Below are 25064 nucleotides of genomic sequence, written 5' to 3'. Positions count from 1 at the left end.
GTAAGAATACGAAAAATATTGTATATAGCCTGACCAGGAACATAAAAACCCTCGCCATGTTGCGGAAAACTAATGGTACTAATTTCTTTTAATGGCAACAATAACTGAAAACTTCATTGTCATGTCACCTTGCATGTCAGTCTATTGCTGTCAAAGTGTAAACAAACTTTATTTTAAATGTGCGCAATTGATTTTGTGAATTAAATTGCTAAAATCTTTTTATAGTCGTGAAAGAAAAGTGGTTTACAATGTGTTAAAGTATTTGTCGAAGAGAAATACTAAGGGTTCGGACAATATTTTCATTGAATAATGTTTCCGACAAAGGTTGTCAAATTGACTGACATGTTTATCGCATAGTACAGTCCACTATGAAAATTAGCTGTGGTTTGTTTCAACTACCTATTTTAATTTTTTTTGTCACTTTCTAAGTGTTGAATTTTATGGAATTGGGAAAGAAGTACCGAGTTTGAAGCGTTCATGAGCAAACATTGCAGTTGAATATTGAAGTTCTGAATTTGATTATTGATGAATAATAAAATAAATCCTACTAGCTCGATTGATGGTTTCATTTAATTTATTTAAACCAGGTTACCTATAATAATATTTTTTCGTTAATTTATGAAAATATCAAATTAGCCCGTAATCCTGAATCCTGATACATAAAGTTAGCCTATTAATTTAACACAGGTACGACTGTACTCAGTGTTGCACTATCAAATGCAATTGACGCGCCTCTATGCCAGGGTTTTTATGTTCCTGGTCAGGCTATAATGCATCAGTCACAAACTTTGATTATGATAAATAAAAAAGTTTTTTAGTCCATCAAGTAATACTAACTACACATCATAATAATTGTTTTACAAAACAATTTGCTATTTGCAATGAAGCATTTTGTTTATTCCATAATGTTAAAAAAATATTACTATACATACATTTAGGTTTCTAATCATCATCATCATCATTTCAGCCATAGGACGTCCACTGCTGAACATAGGCCTCCCCCAATGAGTTCCACAATGATTTCTAATCCATGTATAATATTTTGATTCAGTAAAGGTATAGGCACAAAGCGCTACACATCTTTATGCAGACTCGACACTAGTCACTTCTGTATATTCCATAATCTCTGACCCTCGGCGTTCATTGGTCGATCTTATATCAACAGACGGTTCGCGCTAAGTGAACCCAGTACGTCTTACTTGTCACACGGTTTTGGTTCTTGGGTTATGTCATTTACTACTGATATTATGTTATACTAATACTATGTAGTTATTTTATCACTCAATAACCTACATGAAATTAGAGTGACTGATGCCCGTTTTCACAATCAATTCCTAATTTTTAAGTGACCCCTATGAAAACAAATTCCTGTTAAGTGTTACCTTACGGCTCACTTAAAAATAGGAATTAACGACAGGAGTAGTAGCGCGTTTTATCTAAGTACATACAAAAAAATCGCCATTTCCTGAGGGGGACGAGGAAATGTCATTTGTGTAAGCTTTGATGGCGCTGGGACACTATCGATATTTTTGTCGATGAGAGTCATTGCTCTATGGTTCATAGTCTATGACTCTTAAAAAAAATGATGGTTCGAACCCCGCCGCTGGACTATTGTGGTTAACCCATTCGTAACACAAGCATATTTAGGTATCGGCAACTGTCGGCGACCATATTATGCGGTATTCACGATGCATCGGTAACTGTAGCCGACTTAAGGCCCAGAACACACGGTGAAACGCAACTGCAACGAAACTGCAACTTCTAGTTACTTTTGAGTTGCATCTAAGTTTCTGGCATAGCGTCCGTTGAGAGACCACACATGACGCGACCAGTTTGAAACCGATCAAATATACTGTTCCTCGTCTATGAGCTCCCTTAGTACTTATTTTTATTTTATGCCAAAAAATGAGTTACTTACCCATAATTTTCTTGGGCGGTATCTTCCTCAGTTCTTTCTCCTCATTCTCATCCCTCCTCATCATCTTCCCCCCCTCGTGCCACTTCCGCTTCCTACCCTCTCTCTCCTCCAAATACATCCCGAAGTCTTCCTCTCTTCCCACCAAGGTCACCCTCACTGAAGACTCCCAAGTGAACGGATCATTACGATCAGACATATCTGGATTGTCCATATACATTACTGGGCCATGCCCGAAACCTAAGCCTAGATGAGGTGAGATGAAATGATAACGGCGTCCCGCTTTCACACGTTAAAATAGAACGAAGAATGAGTTGTATAACTTCTTTATGCCAGTGGTTTCTCTTTGACGGTGGCTTTGGAGGAGTTCGTTCTCGATGCGCAGGAGCATATTGGTGTTGCAGCGACAGAGGTGGTATTGGATGTGGGGCACGAGGGTAGGCGAGGATTGCGTGAAGCGGCTTCCGATCAGATAGGTCGGCTGGCTGATCGCCTCCATGGGTGTGTGGGCTGGCGCGGGGAGACGATGGCTATCTGACGATGCTATGGCTCCTGGAACAAGGTACGTAGATTAGAATGGAAGAAAAATAGATAATAAATAATTTTGGGGAGACCGAGGAGAGCTGCGACAGAGGAGAGTTGAGACATTGTCGATTTTTTGGAACTTATTAATTACTAGCGAGCTCGTAACAGTGCGCATTTTTAGTTCAAGTCTAGCCGTTGCGAGCTCGCTGATACAATGTTACAACTCTCGAAATAATGTAGGAATCTAATGGTGAAATAATTTTTCAAATCGGTCCAGTAGTTTTGGGAGCCTATTCAATATAACCAAACAATCAAATCTTTCCTCTTTTAGAGTCTTAATTTATAATATTAGTGTGATTATTAATGACTCTTTCATAGCTCGCTTTGTTTGCAAGGATATTTATTTATGAATCCATTAATGATCAAACAGAATTTCTTACCAACATTTCGGTATGAACTGGTAAATTGTTATTCAAATTAAATACTCATAAATATCTCGGTAATCGCTTTAACCATTTTCTGCTTTTCTAAACGATATTTAAGAGTTATTTGGTGATGAAATCTTATGTATTGTTTGACATATTAATTATGTACATTAGGTATGCGTTTAGACGAGAAGGAGTGAAACAATGGGCTTGTAATAGTATATTTATGAATAATTTCGCCTTATAACATTAGTGTAACTAGCTTTTGCACACGGCTTCCCCCACGTGAAATTTAGCTTGTCACAGATCGTTTTATTTATAAATTATAGCCTATATGTTATTCTGATTTATAAACAACTAGCTTTCCGCCCGCGGCTTCGCGCGCGTGGACCCCTGAACCCTATGTTTTTCCAAAATAACATTTAGTCTATGTTACTCGTGGATAATGTAGCTTTCGAATGGTGAAATAATTTTTTCAATCGGCCCAGTACTTTTTGAGCCTATTCATTACAAACATACAAAAATAGGTACAAATATTTCCTCTTTATAACATTAGTAAGTATAGATAATACTGTAAAGTTTCATCAAAGTCCGTTCAGTTAATAGGATTTTATGCTTTTGCCCGCGGATTCTCCCGTGAATTTCAGTCTGTCATTGAATGACTTCATCGCGTCTCCCCTTTAAAAACAGGGATCCTATCTTTTGATCTGGGTTTTAAAATATTTCCATACCTTGTCTAAACCATCCCGAATGGGAGGATAAATCTAGTCTTAATAATAAATTGTAGCCTATGGGTTAGTTTTATTGAAACCCAACTTATATTACAGTTTGAAAGACTTGAAGCGCGAGTTTTGAATTTGGTTCATCATTTCAACCATAGGACGTGCACTGCTGAACATAGGCCTCCCCCAATGATTTCCACATCGCCCGGTTGGTAGCGGCCTGCATCCAGCGCCTTCCTGCTACCTTTATGAGGTCGTGAATTCCGTTCGTATTTCAGTATAATCAAGGTATAACGTGTATAAGTGTGGATTTTGCGAGAAAACACTTTGATGTAAAAAAACTAAAAAGTATATTAACTAATCTAATCTAGGAAGTACATGATTCGGTAATTTAATTTGGCACGTTTCGGAAAACGCCGCGATGTGTGTCAGAGTAACGGACGAAGACAATTACTTAATTGCTGAATTAGTTTAGTTTAGTTAGAGTGAATTTAACGTGCGTGTAAAACAATCATCGCAGTAGAAAATTGGATTGGACCGAAGATATTTCTGGGATTTATTCCCAATAAGTTTTCCAGGTTCCTAACGAATATGTGTTTTTTTAAAAGTGAATAAGAAATTTAAAGTTCTAAGTTTTCAATGGTTGAATAAATATGATAGGACTACAATAGTGTCAGAATAAAATTGTATGAAACTACTGTAATGTTCTACCTTTAGTTTACGCAAGTATATTTCTAGAATAATTATTTTATTTAGTCAAAATTCTTACGTGTATCATTTACTTACAGAAATTACTACCTTAATTGAAGAACCATACAGTTAAAGGCGAAAGTACATGAGAAACGAAACATAAAAAAAAAAACCTCAAAACATTATAATAAAAAAATCTTAATAAACATTTTAATATTAATCGATAAAATAAAAACCACCGCGATTACTTCACACCACTATCTCACCTTTCAGAGTCCTCAAAGCACAATCAAAAATCACAAAACTTTTGTCCAATATCAGTTCAAATCAAATCACGTCGGCCATTTTGGCGAATAACCACATTAGTTTGGCCATGATCCAGCCATCCCCATCCTTGAGGTACATCATAATTTAATCAACCATCATGCACTTTGATACGGCGCACGATTACTATCAAATAGAAATTTCCTGTGCAGACCCTTTTTCACTATCGTCCCAACGTTCAGTTTGCACGAACGAAGAACATGGGAGGTACTGATGGATAAATTGATGCTCGCGAGACGGTCAAATGAATAAGTACGCAATATTGTTGTTAATTCGCCGGCCAATAGCGTACATGGACGACGTCGTTGTGGATGCTCGGAATTGGGACCACTTGCCTCGCAGGGTCACATAATGGCCGGGTCAAGACGGAGTTGGGTACCGTTGAGGAGATAATGGTTCTGTACTATGTTCGCAAGTACCGTGCTGATTTATTCACCGTTTAACTGTTACGTATGTACCTCAGGGATCTCAGGATGATGCTAACAAAGATGACTATTTTACGTATCTTCTACACAAAGAATCACAGTTTATATGTACCATATTTTCAAGAAAACTGTTATTTATAGTATACCCACATTAGACTTACGACAAATAGTTCGCTTTTAAAACCACAATATTTTAAATTTAATAGGTATTAAGGTATCTTATTAAATTTCACCTACATATTTGGTAATTATTACAGACGCAAAAAAATAAAACTTTAACCCTGAAGTAAGGGGCTCTTTGCATGTCCTGTTATCTTTTGAGCCCTACTACCGCTTCGACCATAGTAATATGGTACGTAGGTAACAGTTAAAGGGGGTGAACTGCGAAAATAACTCATATGATGAAAATAGCAACCTACGAGTCGAATATTCTTAGAACCCTCCTTATTCATAAGATGACAAACGTTAATTAATGTAAAAGACTACCATCTTTTGTCTCTTTAACGAATATTTTGGACACGTGTTCATTGTGTCAATAAAAAAATTAGTATCGTGCGTGAGTACTCGATGCACTTGCTGTCAAAACATAATTATCGTTATTGTCACCCAAATTGATTGTAGCAAATCGGAGTCTTAATTGTAATCGTGTAGTGAAATAGGGATGTAATAGTTCTGTGAGTTAACATAAGAATATCATGTCTTCTTGCTCTTGCGCATGATATTAAAGCTTGTTGAGTTCTCTATTTTAAATGTGAATGTAGTCTTAGATGAGATGTGACATACTTGAGTATTCTGGAAATATTTATTTATTTGCAAGTTACAACAACGTACCTTACATTGCGATGTGTGTATCTTACACAGTTTATGATTGAAGTCGGGAAGAAAGAAAGAATGACGATGATGAATTTTGTGATGAAATACCTGAGAAAATTTTTGGTTAATTTCATTTTTTTATAAGTTACCTTTATAATCATAGGTAGACTATACCTTTTCAACATAGAATTTTCGAATTTAAGTCCATTCATGATTTTTCTAACAGACTAGCGGCCGCCCGCGACTTCGTACGCGTGGATCCCGTTTTACCCCCTTAGGGGCCCGTTCCCGTGGGAATTTCGGGAATTCCTTTCTTATTGCACCTCTACGGTACCTAAGCTACGTCCTTTCCAATTTTCAAGTGCCTACGTTTAGCCGTTTAAGCCTTTTATACATATACTAGCTGACCCGGCGAACTTTGTTCCGCCTAATGGCAATAAATAAGCAGACTTTTTTTTATTTCGAACGGGATAAAAAGTATCCTATGTCCTTCTCCTGGCTCTAAACTACCTCCCTTACAATTTTCAGCTAAATCGGTTCAGCCGTTCTTGAGTTATAAGCGAAATAACTAACACGACTTTCTTTTATATTATAGATTTAGATACCTACCTAATAAACAATTTCGCTATAATAATCACATAATATTATTACTTTTCAGCATAGATAGAAGATCTACAGTTTGATAGTGAACCTGATCTTAATATTTTTTAAATAACTTGAAAATATCGAATTGCCTAATTTGGAAATCTAACCTACGAAGTAGAAACTTCGTTATAAAATACGGCTCTGAGAAAGAGATAGACACAAATTAGTCGAAGTAAATAGAGACGACTCTTTGCTTTATAAGGAAGACAAATATTGGAGGCTAATCAACTAAATTAAGGACTACAAATATAGGCCCCTTAATCCAACATATTCGCACGCGATTTTAAAATTAAGACTAAGAGAACAGTTCTTTAAGTTTGTACAAACAATTAAAAACAATCACTTGTAATGGACGCGCTGTGGCAGCCGTTTGCTGATTTTAATTGATATTTATTACGGACAATTAGAGGATGAGCACACTGAGTTCCTGAGGGACTCTCGGATAATTTTTATGGTTCGGATTTGGCTTGATTTTATCGTTTTTCTCGTAAATGTTTTTGTTAATGGTGATGTGAATGCCGACATAATATTATTTGACATTGTTTATAAGGTTAGCTGTTTCCCACGGGTGGAATGTCATGATTTTGTCAGATTGTGTTAGTCAAATCGTTTTCTTTTCCACTTTTATAGGGTTCCGTAGTCCTGACAAGGAACCCTTATAGTTTTGATATGTCTGACTGTCTGTCCGAGGTTTTGCTTGGAAATTATTGGCACTAGAGAGCTGTGGAGGTATGTATATTAATCACGCCGACAAAACGGTAAAATAAAATTATGAAAAAAAAATTCATCCCCACTTATAGCTCCATAAGTGGGGATGAATTTTTTTTCATCTTCTACCCCATCGTGTGGGGTATCGTTGGATAGGTCTTTTAAAATGCCTTAGGTTTTTCTAAGACTTATTTTTGCATTTAGGGTTTTGTTTGCAAATTATTAAAGGTGCCATTTTTTGTTCGAGTAGGGCGTCTCCCCACCTTTAAAAACTAAACTGTTGGCTTGAAAAATTTGGAAGAATTCGTAATAATACTGCCTTTCATGAACTTTCAAGGAAAACTATAACGGTTAAGATACATCAGTTAGTTTAAGTGTAATAGTCATTATTGAATCATGTATTATAAAATTTCTTAACTAGTAAAAATTCCTTAGAAGAAAATATTAAAAGTGACTTAAGATGAAGTAATTGCTTGCTTCTGAAATATATTGTGTTAACGACGGACAACTACGGAACCCTACACTGCGCGTGACACGACACGCACTTGGCCAATTTTCTACACTAATATTGATACAAAAGTGGTTTGATTGTTTATAATGAATAGGTTTCGAAACTACTGGACCGATTGGAAAAATTCTTTCACCATTAGAATGCTACATTATTTCTGCAGAACATAGTCAGTACGAAGCTCACTGAGTCAGTAAAATCGGTATTCGATCTTTCGAGCTGCTCTTTCTACATTTTCTTCTTCAATTAGTAAAGTGTGGAGTGTAGGCCGTATCAATTTTCCTCTGGTAAATTAGAGGGTCGTTCTCCTGCAGTGGAGACTAAGTGACCTGATATTAATAGAGTCGATATATCGATATCATCTCGTGGAAGTCCCGTAGGATCTTCAATTTGGATCCAATCAAATCCTAGCGAGTATCGGATCAGGAATTAACTGAACTGTCTTGGGACCCGCATCGATATTAACCTAATGTAAATAGGAGTAGTGTGTTCGGAGTCTGTATGCCTTGAGATAATCAACATTCTGGTATTAACGGCTGTATGTTAAGCTTAACACTGACAACTGAGTGTCCTTGTGCTATTTTGCTACCAAAATGTACAGTCAGCGCCAAATAGTTCGTGACATCCAAAGTGACCAAAAAGTTGACAACACCACCTTATTCCAACTGTAACAAAGACGTGTTGGGATTTGGAAACTTATTGGCTACTTCGGGTGTCACGAAATATTTGAAGCTGACTGTATGAGTAGTAGTGTGAAACTGTAAAATTAGGCCAAAAAACTTCATCATCATGCCACTTAGTTTCCGATGGAAGGTAGGGTACCTTTCTATAGATCTAGAACTTAACTCACTTAGGGCCTGAGGCATGGGAGCGACACGGGAGAAGTGTCTTTGACATATTATTATTATGACGTGACAGAACATACAAATCTGTAGCACATATTTTGAAGTCTCCCTGAAGTTTGACGTCCCAAAAACCCATGAGTCCCATACCTCAGGCACAGACTGAGTTAAGAACTAGACCTATAGTTTACCATAGGCTACAGTGGCAACTTAATACCAAACTAATATTACCTTATGTATTATAACATTAGATTTATAAATGTACGTACCATTCACTATATCAGCTTCAAACAACGAAATTTTCCCACTTTCAGAACAAATTCTTCAACTTCGTAAACGTAATCTTCATCACCAGCATAGGGTTGATTTGGACAACAATTTCCATTAATATTATTTGAAGACACCAATACAAAAATATGTCTGTCTCTCTCTGTCTCAAGTGTAGACGTTGTTTCTCTTTCTAACTAATAAGGCACTGGTATTCGGCGGCGGTGATGCTTTTGCTGTCTGGAAAATAAGAAAAAGATCTTTTAAGAAAATCTACAACTATTTAGAATTCTATAGGAGGATATTTTCTCATGGTCTAGATTTTAGTAAGAGTTCTTTCATATACCAAGGACGTTCGATGTGGGCCGCAACAATAATACTAACTTAATTTTAAGTGAGATATTACAAATCCTACATAATTCTCTTTTTTAAGTCGTGCTTTCTGTCTATGTCCTTACTTTGTGATCTCCCATAATGATATATAGATATACTTTGCAACTTCACATGAAAATCACACACAAGACATGAGACACAATTCAAATCATAGGATTATCTTAAAAGGGTCAGAAGGTGTCGATACAAAAGGGAATAATGTTCTTTCCTATTTATACATTTTTATGAAAAACAACCACTAAATTACCTAGTTGTGACAAAATGTTTGTTTCCCGTCATCTAATTTGCATTAATTAATACAGTTTTACCTCAGATTTTAAAGTTAAATACACTTTTCAGGCACCAAAGTTTATACAATTTTCAGATTTCAAAACCACTACTGCCTTTGAATATTTATAATGACGTGTTGTCCGCTGATATAATATTTTACAACAGAAAACAACAATATTCCGCTATCTCAAGTGAAAATCTAATGGCATACAACAGCAGAAGTATGCAGTAGGATCACTTATACCTAAACTTTGTCCAGGGTCCTTCAGGGCTGCATTTTGGGGCCTACAACCTACCCTCTTAAGTCTTTTCCCACAACAATCCAGGTATCCTGTAAAAACAGTGCCTGCAAAAAGTGAGATGTCTCCGTGGAAAAGACCCGTTAAACCTAAACTTTGTGTGGGGTATTGGGTCCTTGAGGGCTGTATTTTCGGACCTACAACCTTCCCTCTAACTAAAAGGGAGATGCAAGAATAAATTCGACTGATTTGCTTAGCAAAAAATATCAAAACTCTACGAGACTATTGTGCACGAAATAATGCTCCATGATTTAATTCGACATTTCCTCTACGAAAAAAGGAGTACTTTTATTTGGTAATATTATTTAATATAATAAATAAACATTGCAGTTGTGTGCAAGAAAGTTTTGAATAAAACTAACAGTCTCAGAGTTTATCTGTGAACAAGAGGATCCAATAATCACTTAAAAGCGTAGATAGTAGCCACGCCGAAATGAAAAACTAGATTTATTTCTTACAATGACTTTAAAATTATTTTAAATGAAGTTTTTTTAGGTATTCAAAGAAATTTCTGGAACGCAGTAATTCTACTCACACCCACTCAATTGTACTACAAACTACAACTACACGTGAAGGGAAGCCTCTTGTTTCAAGCGTCCAATCAACAAATCCCACACTAAAATGAACCTTAACAGATGGTAACAATGAGTAATAGTCGCCATCAGACTTGAGGATACGTTGAGTGCACCAAATTGAGATTCATTGTGGTGATGTTCAGTTAAAACTGGACTTGACGGGTTGGGTGTAGTATTGTACTGGCTGGGGTCTAGAGCGTCCGCTGCGAAGTCTAGAAAAGATTGGCGACAAAAAAACTGAAGGAATCATTAGAGACGAAGGATCTTTTGATAAAAGGGATATGAAAGAAGAAGGAAATTGTTTATTGATCGTTTGGGAAAACGAAAAAGGTAAAAATATGAAAATATCGGGGTTTTTGGGTCTTGTCGATGTTTGCAGGAAATTAAATTTAAAAAACTTGGAATGGTTATAATAAGAGAGTTAATTAAGAGCGATGTAATAATGTATTTTGAAATAGAAACGTTGAAGACTTTCAAGAAAATATTTAAGACGGTTAATAATTGTTTTTTAAATATAAAAAAAATAACTGTTATAGAAATTGCATAAATTCTATTTAGAATCAAAACTAATTATTGTAATGTGAAGAGAGCTTACTCCCATAAAATTAGCACAAATATGTATCTAATGTTAAATATTTATAACCATATAAATTATTAAATAAATTACCCGAGAACTTTAGTATAAACGTAATAAATATCGTTTACAAAACATCTTCAAATTAAACAACCAAAATCCCACCATCTAAAACCGCGAAGTTACGTAACCTCCTTCCAATCCAAAGAAAAACAAAACAAAAAAGAAAAACAACTCACCAAAAAGCATCAAACGCGGCAAACGGGCCATGCAGACCCATTTTGAGTTTCATTTCTAAAAATTCAAATTCAAATCTGACAGGAGAAAAATGGCGGATGCCGCGCGCTCACACCACAAGAGTCTGGATTGCAGTGCCACGGATTGTAAATTGTAACAATGAGGGGGCTTACAATTGGGAACAGATAGAATGAACGCTTAATAGTGTCGGCTGCAGTTTGGGACTCGAGAGCGGTTTAGTTAATTCAGTAGTATATCTTGAGCCCATTGAGTTATAATGTACTACGTACTAGAGAAGACATGTCAACTAGACTGTTTCTGGCACGTAAATAGGTCCACGGACCGAAATTCAATTAGTATGTGCTCAGCGGTTGCTGTGACAACACGCTTGAGTGCAGTTTTGTTTTTTGAAATATGCCATCCTATAGACGAAAATACTGTTCAAATAACTCCAGATACATATTAAGTAAAAATCAAGGAATGACTTTTTACCATTAAGTTGTACATTTATGCACTTTAAAACACTAATTTAATTTTAATTTGTTAATTACAAGGCGTCACCGCGGCGGCAGCCATTTTACGAAAATTTCAAAGAATAAAAATCGCAGACTTGACACTGACGCATAAATTAGTATACGAAAGGAAGGTTAAATACAGCAATAAAAAGATTTTTTTAAAGATTATAAGCACTTTGTATTGCACAAATTACTAATAGTCCCGTCCAGCCCCTTGTGTTAAGCTAAATAAGCTTGGGTTACGGGTGGGCTCACACAATAGTCGTGCGGCATCATGGATCAAACTTGTTTGAATCTCACTGCTGTTGTTCGTATGCGACTGGTTAGTTAGTAAATCACCCTAATTATTGACACCTAGCTCACGAGATAGGGTAAAATTATAATAATTGTACAGTGTGTCTGGTCACCAGTGTCCGACCCGTTAGGGCGCAGTAATATGATCAATTTAATCGACAAATCCAGTATTAAAAAATTACAGCTATTTTAATTTTTTTAGTTTCTGAATGACCTATGAGTATAAAAGTGATTCGTTCGACAGCTGAAAAAGTAAGCAATACGTTGTCATCAAAAGCTTCCATTTAAATTTCTTAGAAACACTTGGTAAAAAAAATGATGCTTCTTTTTAGATTTTTCAATGTTACAAAAAACTAGAAATTTTTACATTTTTAGATGCACTAAGTCATTACCTAAAAACTGATATACCTTGGCTTTAAATCAATTAGTCTAGGTGCTAGCTACACAGGAGATGCAGCGGTGAAAAGGAGAGGTGGGAATAGTCCCGTAACTTCTACCTTACAGCTATTATACGTGTACTCAACCACTGAGATAGTTAACAATAGAGACAATAAAATAACTGAAAGTTTCTGACTTTCAGTTATTTTATTGGTTCTGGAGTGAAGGCGTGGGTCATCCCTAGCTTTGTTCCTACCGTGACGAGTGGGAATTTTTCTAAAATCTCAAGATGGACTGACTGAAGATAGCAGGAAGACGCTGGGTGCAGGCCACTATCAACTGGGCGATGTGGAAATCATTAGAGGAGGCCTTTGTTCAGCAGTGGACGTCCAGTAGCTAAAATGATGATGACGATGTTTCCTTACAGTATCCAATTCAATAGGCAGAAACTAAACGTAAACGAAGTGTCGCCTCTGTAATGGTATCATTATCTATAACTCATAATATTTCGTGCGCTGTTGGATGACAGTTTTAAACTAGAGATGGGTAATTTTTTTATCGAATTAGAAAATACCAGTTAACGATTCTCAAGGCGATTATCGATTACATTAGATTTTAATCGGGAAAAAAAATAATTAATGGCTTAAGCATCAGTATGAAGCCCATACGCACTTGTAGCACAAGTAACACGATTAGCCTCAGTCCCCTTAGTTGTGAATTCGGAATCGCCAGTTGTAATTTTAAAATCGCATCACAGAGTGAAGTAACTAACACCAAAAAACGGCAGAGCGAAGTGATTTCGAATGTTTCAACTGCTACGTTTTGTCACTTGTCTAGGAGGGCTAATTTTAGTCTAAGGGAGGGGAGCTTAGATTACATTACAGGAAACGCACAATATAATAAAGAAAATAATGTAAGTAGCTGAACCTTTTTGCTATTGAGCACCATGAAAATTTAACACAATTTAGCCGATTTGTTTATTTTCACAATCGTTTCACAATGTCTATGATGAGGCGACCGCAGGAACGTCACTATTCGTGCAATCCTATCAATGAAGTACGTCATTTTCTGGTGCAGATTTTATCGCCATAAATTATGAAACTTGATAGTCATGGATTTGACTGACAGCTGTCCGTCAAATTCCCGCCCCGCACCCCGCACTGTACATATTTTGTTCGCGATGTCTGTTCTATACGTAGTAATATTACTTCAATGCTTGAGCCGAGAATAATATGAACTTTGAATTCTGATTCGTTATTTACGTTTGTTCCCGTTGAGTTGATTTTGTATAACACTGTTAGATGGTGAAAACAAGGTACGAAGCAACTTTTCATCGAAACACAAGGACTATTTGGCCAATAAGAATGACCAAGGAAGAAACCCAATTCATCATATTCATTATAAGAGACCCTTAGACAGTGGCGTAGCGTTCCTTAGATGTGCCCTGTATCAAAAAGTGCATTGCCTTTAAACCCAGAACCCTGCTCTGTCGAATGGTTCGTCCGATTCCCGTATCATTGATACGGCGGTAGCTAGGTACGCCTCTGCCACACCTCTGCCCTTAAGCCTTTTGTTGACGAGCCGGTCATACTACCCGGTCCGGCGTCGAACCGGTTCGTAGCCTGGTCGACCACCGACGAAGTTACCGGCACCGGTCGGGAACCGGTAAAAACCGGCTCATATCCCGTGGATGTCGTAAGAGGCTAGCGACTAAGTTCTCACTTAGTCGCCTCTTATGAGGAGAAGAGTCCACGGGAAGAGTGAGGATATCATAAAGAAATATTCGAACCCTAGGCTTCCCCAATTCGTCTGGTCACTGGTCAGCGAGGGGAGTCTAAGCCAAATTCTTTATTTACATCTAGTAAATAAAGAGGCCATCAGCTGTGCGAGCTACGTGCCCCGCCCACTGCCACTTGATTTTAGTGATTCTGCGGGCTATGTCAGTCACTTTAGTTCTCCTGTGGATCTCCTCATTTCTAATTAGATCACGCAGGGAAACTCCGAGCATAACACGCTCCATCGCCCTTTGGGTGACCACGAGCCGGAAGACGTCGTGGGCAGGCCTCCCATTAGGTGAACCGAGGATCTGGTGAAGATCGCGTGAGGTGCCTGGATGGGGGCGGCGCAGAACCGGTCTTTGTGGAAATCCTCGTCCAGCAGTGGACGTCATTCGGCTGAAACGAACTTTCGAAATGAAGAGGATCTTGCTCTAGCAATGGAGACTAATTTACCTGATGAAACCAATGGAATTTCAAGCAATGTAAGTTGTAACACAGACAGGCGAAGTAGTAAGCGATCGCTAGTATTATCAAATGGTAAGCCAGACAGGTACTCTATTATTATCTGTTCGAGGATCAATTTATATTGATAGGATTAGTCATTGCAGAAATGTAGACACACACTCAAGTTTATTTCCTAGCTAGACAGATAGCTAGGTTTAGATAGATGTCTGACTAATGAAGGTTGCTGATTACCGGTTATTTTTTCTGCCCCTATGTAAGACCTAGGCTAGGCTGTGAAACTTATAAATGTGAATAGGTTATTAGAAACATTCCCAAAGACCGGTAAAATTGGCCGTTAACTTTTACTACACTACACAAATGTCAGACAAACTCTAGCCGATAAATAGTGACCGCCAACAGAAGTAACATGGAAAGCTATGTTCAACAGTGGACGTCCTATGGCTGAGATGATGATGATGATGAAAAGAAGTAAAGGTGCAGTCGCGGGCAAAAGCTAGCTGGATAAAAAATCCAAAGAATAAATGATACCACAACAAAGATGTGCGTGGTTTAAAATTTTAAATAAATGACACAGAAGCTAGGATAATGGCCATCAACAAAAAAGAAAATTACGAAAACTTCTTCAAAAAAACCCGGCAAAGGGGAAACCCCCAGTCAACAGGGGTGTATTCTGAGACCACTGATATAATGTATGTAGTTCTTTACTATAGCACTACGAAAAAAATACTAAGCTTTATAAATTAAAGCATAAAGTTACTATTAAAGCGTACTTTCATTTAGAAATTAAAATATTTCCTATACGATTAAACAAAGGCATGACCGATAAATAAATTAAAGATAAATGGAAATACTAAAATACCTACACTTCCTAGTAATGCAAGTGTTTATTATTTCCATTTATAATTTATCTGAAATAATTCTGTGTAAAGCCGCTAAATCTATTTTGATTATTTTTATTTTGCTTAATTTCCCGCTAAGAGATTAAAGGCTGACTTTTCAATCGTCGGATAACTTTTAACTGAAGAATAAACTTTTAATTTTGACATATTTTCCATACTGAAACTGTCAATGTGCCAAACTTATTCTTCAGTTAAAAGTAAGACGATTGAAAAATCTGCTCTTAGAAGAATAATACCATTGCCCCATTGGTATATGAATGTTGGAAAGACTGCATATTTTATATGTAAAGTCTACGTAGACCCAGAAATCTACACTATTTTTGTTGCTCTACGCTTCCATTGTTAGACCCCAAATTTTTTTTCGAGAGTCCCGAAATTTCGAGACCTGGCCATGGAGTCCTCGGTCTCGGGACTTGGATATTTTTCCGAGACTGGGACACTAATGAGGAGTGTAAACCAAATCCTCCATTTGCCTCTTGTAAATTAGAGTGAGTTGTACTCCTACAGTAGAAACTAAATGATCTAAATGACTTTGATGATTATGAAGGTATAGATACTAGATTACAGTACGTTAAAGATGTTGAAAAGAGGGTAGTGCTGCTGCAGTGGAGACTTCATGACCTGATGATGATGGTGTACTAGAGTCTGGACTTCGAAAAAACTAAAGTATCAAATACCAAATAGCTTCGGCCGCACTATACGAGTAGTAAGCCGTCACATCACTTGGTTAATATGTTTTAACGAGAGCACACTGATGCACGAATGAATGGACAGGATTGCGATTGCCGAGCGAATGTGTGTTCGTTCAATAGGGTATAATATGCCTATATGGTACCATTCATTATATTCATTCAGGGGAACTTTGTACATGTCTTTTTACATAGTTAGCGTAAAATAGGATAAGGAACCCAACTATCCAACATTGATGAAACAATCGCTGGTCGTAACAGCGTATTTACTCGTACACTTGAACATTTCGATGGGTTCGTCCAGTTTCTAAGTAGCTCAGTGAGGGCTATCGTTTTAGCGCTCACCAGTTAGCGCCACTGTAGAGTAAGGTCCTGTCACTTGCTAGTAGCGAAGACAGTGGCACCAACTGGTGAGCGCTAAAGTGATAGTAGGACTATTGGATTTGCACTCATCAAGATGGCGCCACTGTAGAGTAAGGTCCTGTCAATCGCCAGGGGTACCAACTGTTAAGTATAAAAACGATAGCCCTCATTGGAAGAGTAGTCGCCAGGCAAGCGAAAGGTCGTGGTTTCGACTCCCGCCTTAGTCAGTTTCAAGTTATTTATAATTTAGTTTAGTTAGGTTAAGGAAACCGACGATCTAGTGAAGGTCAACGTCGAACGGACGTTATGGAAATAAGTCTTTGCCCAGTAGTGGACGGGATTAGGTTCAAACGATGATTAGGAGATAGATACATTAATAGAATTTCCTTTAAAAATAACCCAAGAAACTTAGATACTAATTATCTATTATGGGACACATGGTCCATCTTCGTCCTGATTAAAGATTCTCCGTTGTAGATAAAAAATCCGCCAATAAAATAATCAAGAACGTTAAAAGCTAAGACCAGCTTAAAGTCGGGAAATATAAAAACCTTGGTTTTCCACATGTCCCCCACTTTATAACTGGATCATTCCAGAGTAGATTTATAACTCTATGTCTTGTTGTCGTTCTTTACTCGCTGTATAGAAAAATAGGTATATCTGCTTACTTTTAAAGATTTGTCTGTATAACCAAGCTGTTTACGTGACGTTGTTCTCAAAACCAAGTCGTTGGCAAAATAAAAGAATCTGCAAACCAGTTTCATGTATTTATACAGTTTTTTTTTAAGATTATTAGCAATTTGTATTGCACAAATTACTAATAGTCCCCTTAGCCCCTCGTGTTAAGCTAAATAACCTTGTGGTACAAGTGGGCTCACCACAATAGTCGAGCGGCGGTGGGATTCGAACCCGCGTTCCTCGGATCTCGAGTCGGCCAGTCCGACCACTTCACCGTTGGGCTATGGTGGCTATAACAGTGGGTGTAAGAAGATAGATTGGCAAAAACGTAACCCTCCGTTGTGAGTTCGAAAAATTCAGCGGGGGCCAGGCCCTCTAGTAAAGTTACCAACGCTGTAACAACGTCAGTATTGGAATTCCGAAATCGCTTCACAAAACCGGGTCGTTGTCAAAATAAAAGAATTAGAGCATTTTGATCGTTTAGAGCGCTCAAATTGGGAACTAATACGTAGGTATTGTTATTGAAACCCTGTATTTCGTAGACATATAGGTACTATACATTATGTAAGGAGGAAGCCATAATATCAACTACTATCTGAAGTAATAATACAAGTGCTTAATCCTTTTAGTCGGTATTGGCATTGATTAGTCAGACGATTCTGTCTCTGATTCCAATATAGAAAGGTTCTTGGATGGATATTTTGCTGATAGATCTTTAAAGGCCAATGTATAACCCACTTAATTTTAAGCTGCATGTGTCAAACAAGGCTGTATGTTTCTTTAATAAAGATAAATAAATAAATAAAATAAATAGACTGACGACGTGGATAGTCCTTAGTCCATACCTCGTTCGTATTTACTTATCGCATAATACATCATCAGGTCATTTAGTCTCCACTGCAGGAGCACGAGTTTCCAATTTATTAGAGGAAAATAGAGGATTCTTTACGAGATCGAATCAGAAATGAGGAGATCCGTAAACGAACTAAAGTCGCTGATATAACGGATTAGCAAGCTGAAGTGGCAATGGGCAGGGCACATAGTACGCAGAACTGACGGCCGATGGGGCAGCAAGATACTAGAGTGGAGGCCACGTACCGGAAAGCGCAGCGTAGGACGTTCACCCACAAGGTAGACCGACGACCGGGCGACCTCATAAAGGAAGGCGCTGCTCGATGCAGGCCGCCGCGCCGCCAAGTTCCGCCGTTCTGCGTACTATATGCCCTGCCCATTGCCACTTCAGCTTGCTAATCCGTCGGGCTATGTCCTACCTAGCATTCATAGGTTCATAAATTTAATTTAAATTGACGTCACCAGTCTCGCCATGAGTGTCCCATCTAGAAAATTCGCACATCCTTGTCCAATTGAGGCATTAGTCTGATCAAAGCACGATCATGGCCATTCTACCATCGTTCGACCATTGTCAACGCAAGGACGGCACCAAGGTTAGCTAATGATCCAATTGATTGACTATTGAAAAGCGGTTGGTAACAGCATTTTACGGCTATTGGCTAACTAATGAGTTTTTCCGTTCGTTCGGTTCAGCCAAATGACGTCCATTGCTGGACAAAGGCCTCCCGAAGGACAGGTCCTGCGCTGCCGGCATCCAGATATTTTCCGCGACCTTTACCAGAACGTCGGTCCATCTAGTATTTTATAGAGGTCAGATATATTCAAAAACATTTCAAATATTCGCTGAAATTCAAAGAGGATTCTAATGAAGAGAAAAAGTGGAAAAGTTTCAAGAAACATTGCAAATTCGGCGAAAACTGAGTCATTTTTATGGTAAATGGATTGTTTATCTATGGGTAAGTATTTACGACTTTGTCCCATACCCGTACGTAAGCGGAAGCACATAGATACGAGTAGAACCGATCGTTGTGGAAATCTGTCCATTTTAAACTTATTGGTTTTAGTGAAAGATAAAGTAAAATTGTAAAATTTATTTATAAAACAATAAATTCTATAAAAATCCTGTAAATACTTCATAACGATGATTTAAAGATTGCACCGTGTGCAGTTTAGCTTTAGATTTCAACGCACCAAATTCTGAGTTGTCAAAACAAAAGAACACTCTTTTCACTCTAGCATGGGTTAACCCCATGGAACACATAACACACGGTTCTCTTAACAAATAAACATGGTAGTTCGTACACAAATACGGTCCAGTATTGCCATCGTCACCATTTTCTATATTTTCTTCTTTACTGACAAACTTCTTCGCCCCAAATTTCACATCTGGGTATTTTACACGTAAATGTTTTAATAAGTCACCATCTATACCACTTAACGGTAAGTTATCAGTTGTTTTGCTGTCCCAAGCACCACCATTTTGCGTTTTAGCAACGTTGTCAATAGCTATCATAGCAGAATGCTGCACAGGATGGTTCAATCGGTTGTCAAAGGCAACGGCTACAACTGAATTGATTGACGGATCAACAACTACGGAAGCGTTGAGAGTTGACAATAATTCTTCAGTCGATCCCTTTTCTGTTGCTTTCTGATACCATCTAACTGTCTCAAATGCAATAGCCATGTATGTTCGGTGTGATTTAAGTTCGTCTTGAGGGAAAAAGTTGTCACCAGCCAGTTTTTCCAAGTAGTTTTCTGGATGGAAGTTACAGGACCATATCTTCATTACTTCAGTATATTGGCTCTTCAATTTAGGCGCCTGAGATGGCACATCTATTTCATCGATTGATTCAAAAACATCTTTCAATTCCGGTATATTCTTGTCTATAAATTCTTGAATATTTGTAGTTACATTACTTGATTGGCAGAGAAGAATTGAGGTTTTACGAACTCTCTTAAGGTGATTTAGTTCGTTCAATGGAAGTTTTTCATTCAAAACTTGGATTGCTTTTGATATCATTTTTTTATCTTTTATCGACGCAATGTATACCTTCGTTGTTTCAATGTTTTGACATAAATCATCACTGAGAACTGCTTTTAAATTACTTCTAGAGCTTATTACTGTGTTTATGTAGTCTTCTATAATGTTATTCTCTGTCATTTTTATCACTTCAAGTTTTGCCTTTTTTGTTGCTGGTTCGTCGGCCATTGTTGATTCTTATTAGAATTGACTCATACAAATCCAATTGCATAAAACGTCAATAGCAATTGATTTTTATTTTGTCTTGAAGAATACAACTAAATCTTCCTTGTTTCCCATTTGTCTCAGTTTTCTTCAAGTTTCAATGCAAGAGTTATTCCTGCCTTTTCTAATGTCCAATGCTGAAAAGAGACAACACTACTTTTTCACTTTACACACTCAAAACACTACATAAGCACATCATGATGTAAAATGTTAATAAAATTGATTTTTATTTTTGCAGTGTTTAAAGAATTCAATACATTAGTTATTTCAGCATAATGATTATACTTCTTATGATGTGCTAACAATTTCATAATTCCTACACAAACCGTACTTGACTCTAAGCGTCATCAAATCTATTTATTTAATGTTCAATATTGTCACAAAGATAATGATTATGAACGTCTCATAATAAATGTGTAATCAAATGTAATCTATCAACAATTAAATACTTAACTTTATTAATAAATTTTCACTTAAAACTTACAATGGATCCATATTTTCCAACGTTTAAAATAAACAAACGGCTATAAGTTTACAAAACAGAACCTATGACATCGTTCTTACGTTATGAATGTGAAATATTTCCAGTTTGTAGCACTTATTATCACTTTTAGAGTGTTTGAAACCGTTTAAGTAATAACTACTGCCCAATTATGGGCTTTGTTGACACAAAATTGATAATTACTATTAAGATATGACCTTACAGCTTGCACTATCTTCTAGCGATGTTTACTGCCCTAATGAGTTGTAAATTGAGCGATATACACGTGAGAGGTTACTGTAAACGTGAACCTAAATGCACCGATTCGTAACAGTGATAAAACGTGCGTGAAAATCAAGAAATAAATGGAAAATTTACCTCGCTCTCCACCACTCTAGGTGATGGTTGTTCCGAAGTTTCGGCAGCGTGTGGACGCCTCAGCTATGAAATTCTGCTATGTACAACAACAATGGAGCACCAAGTTACAAAAAATATACAAGATAATCGCGAATTATCACTAAAATCTCAATACGTAAACTCTTCTTCTTCTTCTTTTATTTTGGCAACGACTTGGTATTGAGAACCATGATTTCGCCAATGTCACGTAAACAGCTTTGACAGAGTGTAACAGGGTTTACAAAAAACAAAAGTATTACTCCGTATCTGAAATGGCCATTGATGTTTGTTCTCATTTGCAACGCATGGTTAATTTGACATTGCTCACGATTGGGTGATCGTGGATTTCGAAGAAGCAATGGCCAATCACAAGCCCGGAAAACAGCTGTCAACGTGTACAGAAAACAGACTAACTGAAGCGTTTCATTCTACGCAGTTTTACTTACACTGATTAAAATATTTATGGACATGATAAAAAAATATTCAAAATAGAGCCAAATGGATTAAATTAATTTAATAAAAACCTAGGCAAAGTTTTAGCATCAGTATGTTCATTGAAGTACCATAATTACAACTGGATTTAACTGATTCTTCAAGCATGGTAGCAAATGAGGTCACTAATGGCTATTGTGGAGTATCTCAACTCATGTCTTGATGAATTAATTCCGTTGTTATTCGACTGATGACGTAGTTGAAGACGTGGTTGAGAGAACTATAGAGCAGTTAAGTATCTACTTCTGATCTTCAGTAATTACGATTTCTAGACCAGCAAAATTACCTACTTCACATCGCGGCTGGTCTACTTAATGCCTACTTACCCCAGGATGTTAAGCTACTAAGAAGAACGGTCACGCCCCATACAAAAAAAACCCAGACCCGACAGAAACGAGACATACCTCAGTTTTTTTGTCATGTCTCAATTACCTAGTTAAATTATATTCTTTATATTCGAAATCGATGTATAACACCAAAATATTACCCTTTGTTTTTGTTGAGGCGTTATACAAAAACTAATACAAAATGCTTATTTATCACCAAAATTGGTAAATGTATGTACCTAAATGTCTATTACAGCTGCTATGGTATGTATCTAGGTGACCTGGAGATACAACCGGATTATACAGGGTGGTTATACATATGGAACGATAAGTGATCTCACTCGATTATTTCTAAACTATACAAGATATCGAAAAACTAGTTACTGATTCTGAAAGTGCTTCACGAGCTCTTTCAAATGGTACCAATAATAGGGTAGCTACAAATTTATGGAAGCTAGTTACTTACATTGAATTTTGGATTTTGTAACTTATTATTTTTTCCACTCTGTATAATCCGGCTGTATCTCCAGGTCACCTAGATACATTCCATAGCAGCTGTAATAGACATTTAGGTACATACATTTACCAATTTTGGTGATAAATAGGCATTTTGTATTAGTTTTTGTATAACGCCTAAACAAAAACAAAGGGTAATATTTTGGTGTTATACATAGATTTCGAATATAAAAAATATATAATTTAACTAATTAAGACATGACAAAAAAACTGAGGTAAGTATAGGTATGTCTCGTTTCTGTCGGGCCTGGGTCACAGATGACCGATCTTCTTTGAAGTTGATAGCACTCACTCACTCATGTCATAAGCTATGATCCTAATCGCAAAAAAAAAATGGATAAGGCACATTATTTTTAGACGGTCCTATCGCTACAAAGCAATCTCTTCCAGATTACTTAGAAGACATAATAAGTAGGTAGATAGGATTTTGCACCAACCTCTCAGAACAGAATAAAAACCATTTGTTACGTTAATTATTTATATTTAACGGCATTTACAGTACATTTTAAATTAATTAAATACATTTTCCTCAAGTTACAGGTAAATAAAATGAAATGAAATATAATTTATTTGCAAATATAGGTAAACAAACGCTACCTACTAATTTACATGGTTGTTTTGCTCTTCAAGGGTTATGAAATGCTGGTCATCGTCTACTTCTCCAGGGTCTGGTACCAGGCCTGGCAGGTCTCTGAGGCTATCTCGCAAAGGGCTGATAAGGCCTTCCCGGTGGAATCGTATTCTGTAATGACAAAATCCAAGATTAATACGTGACTATTCCCACCTCTCGTTTCCACCGCTGCATATATCCTGTGTAGCCAGGATCGAACTATAGGATAATAGAAACGTTTAGAGCAAAGGAATAGGAAGCAGGCAATTTGTAATTCAAATTTTAAGCAATTAATCAACCGGGCCGAGCTGTCCAGTAGGCGATAGTGATTGTAATCTATGCTTGCATAGTATGAAGTAATGTTTTTAATGAAAATGTATTAAATAAATTGCTTAAAGTTAAGTTTTTACTACAAACTTGCCTTTGTTACAAATTATCTCTAGTAATGTTCTACTATAACTCTTTTCAAGGAATACTTAGATCGAGTATCCCAATCAGTTAGTAGTAGTTTATAAGTTGGTAGGTAGGTACATACACTTTGGTTAAAATAATAAATTGTTTTGTTTTGTTTGAATAGGACCACCATAACATACCAACTGTTCCCCTCTTCCCGAAGATAGATCCATTGAAGGGTGGTTTCCTGTAGTTGGCCTCGGTGGAATGGATCAGGTACAGCACCATGGCCACGAGGAACACAGCGAAGATGGCGCGCATTTTGAGTGATGTTTTAATCTGTGGAGAAAACCACAGATTAGTTATGTGAGTAGGTACAGTCAGCATCGAATATTTAGTGACCCAAAGCACATGCTCATGTGCCCAAAGTGGCCAAAAAGTTGACAACACATCCATTTCAATTGTAACAAAGATGTCACAAACTATTTCATGCTGACTGTACCTCCTTGACAGTTTAGTAAAACCATTCAATTCAAACTAGGTGAACATCCTAAGCAGCACTTGCTCTATCTATGAAGTCAATGTTACACCACGTTGGGCGCCAATTCTAAAAGGAAAAGCCCCATGATGCCACTGTACTATAATAGTAAGTATCGATTGTCGGTAGTTTGAACCCCGTGTTTGGACTATTGTGGTGAGCCCACTCCTAACACAAGCATTATTTAGCTTCTTCAGGGTTAACACTACATTATAATGTGCAATGAAATGTTCTTTAAAAAATCCAAGGCACAAATTCTTTTATTCTCTTTTTTTACAGTGTAAGATTTTTAAAATTTACCTTTTACTGAAGGATAGCTGACTGTGGAGATGCTGTGGAGCAACTGATGCAAGTGTCCAGCGGCGAAGGCTTTATATACCAAGTCCGTAAATTCCGTAATAGCTAATCCAAAAGCGCATTCTCCCTTGGGACTCCAGGATGATTGGAGGACGCGCCGCTCTTGATTCGGTTACTGCATGTTATGATTTTGATTTACTGGTAATTTAATACAAAATTGATAGAAAAGTGGCCAAGAGCGGGCTAATACTTGTTGTAGGTACATCGGGTTCTGTGTAATTTCGCAAAAAAAACGGTTATTTAAGATCTCGGTAGGTATTTGGTGGTTTTCGCTGAAGTTACTAGTATAGGCTACTATACATACGTTGCTTAAAAATTAAGTTTTTGAAAAATATGTCGCATAGGTAATTTGATTCCCACTTGAATTATTTTACATTGGTAATTTGATTCACACGGTGAACCGACGATGTAAGTAGTGAAGGTCGCGGGAAGAACATGAGAGCAGCGCTAGACCCATCGTTATGAAAATCCCTTCGACGTGCTTTGATTACAAAGAAAAGTAGGTAAGCAGATACAAAAGTAAATTAATGTACAGTCAAGTGCAGAAATAAAAAGTGTCAAGCATTGAATAGTTTTTTTACACCCATTTTCAAAATGGAATGACATTCATGAATATATTTTTATTCCTTGTTTGCTTTGTAG

General features: G+C 37.1%; 2 protein-coding genes across 5 annotated transcripts; both read right to left on the bottom strand.

The window, feature by feature from the left end:
- Positions 1–1924: 1924 nt before the first annotated feature.
- LOC135085012 (probable inactive tRNA-specific adenosine deaminase-like protein 3) lies at positions 1925–21328 on the bottom strand. 4 transcript variants are annotated; one of them, XM_063979788.1, is made up of 3 exons: positions 21173–21328; positions 8812–9049; positions 1925–2467 (listed from the first exon to the last, which is right to left on the bottom strand). In XM_063979788.1, exon 3 carries the CDS (start codon positions 2412–2414, stop codon positions 2208–2210), a length of 207 nt encoding a protein of 68 aa, XP_063835858.1. In that variant the 5' UTR covers positions 2415–2467; positions 8812–9049; positions 21173–21328; the 3' UTR covers positions 1925–2207. The 4 variants fall into 4 exon arrangements, with proteins under 4 accessions (XP_063835858.1, XP_063835859.1, XP_063835860.1 ...); XM_063979789.1 differs by lacking the exon at positions 21173–21328 and adding an exon at positions 11160–11277; XM_063979790.1 differs by lacking the exons at positions 8812–9049; positions 21173–21328 and adding an exon at positions 4544–4838.
- A 1688-nt stretch (positions 21329–23016) lies between these two features.
- Positions 23017–24379, bottom strand: LOC135084890 (neuropeptide SIFamide-like). The gene is made up of 3 exons (XM_063979624.1): positions 24366–24379; positions 23728–23866; positions 23017–23266 (listed from the first exon to the last, which is right to left on the bottom strand). The coding sequence occupies exons 2-3, from the start codon at positions 23846–23848 to the stop codon at positions 23178–23180; spliced, it is 210 nt and encodes a 69-aa protein (XP_063835694.1). The 5' UTR covers positions 23849–23866; positions 24366–24379; the 3' UTR covers positions 23017–23177.
- Between the last annotated feature and the right edge of the window lie 685 nt (positions 24380–25064).

This window comes from Ostrinia nubilalis, chromosome 27, assembly GCF_963855985.1.
Source record: "Ostrinia nubilalis chromosome 27, ilOstNubi1.1, whole genome shotgun sequence".
In the NCBI taxonomy this organism is placed as follows: Eukaryota; Metazoa; Arthropoda; class Insecta; order Lepidoptera; family Crambidae; genus Ostrinia; species Ostrinia nubilalis.
The sequence above is the reverse complement of the archived record's forward strand: the minus strand, read 5'-3'. Positions and strand labels throughout refer to the sequence as shown.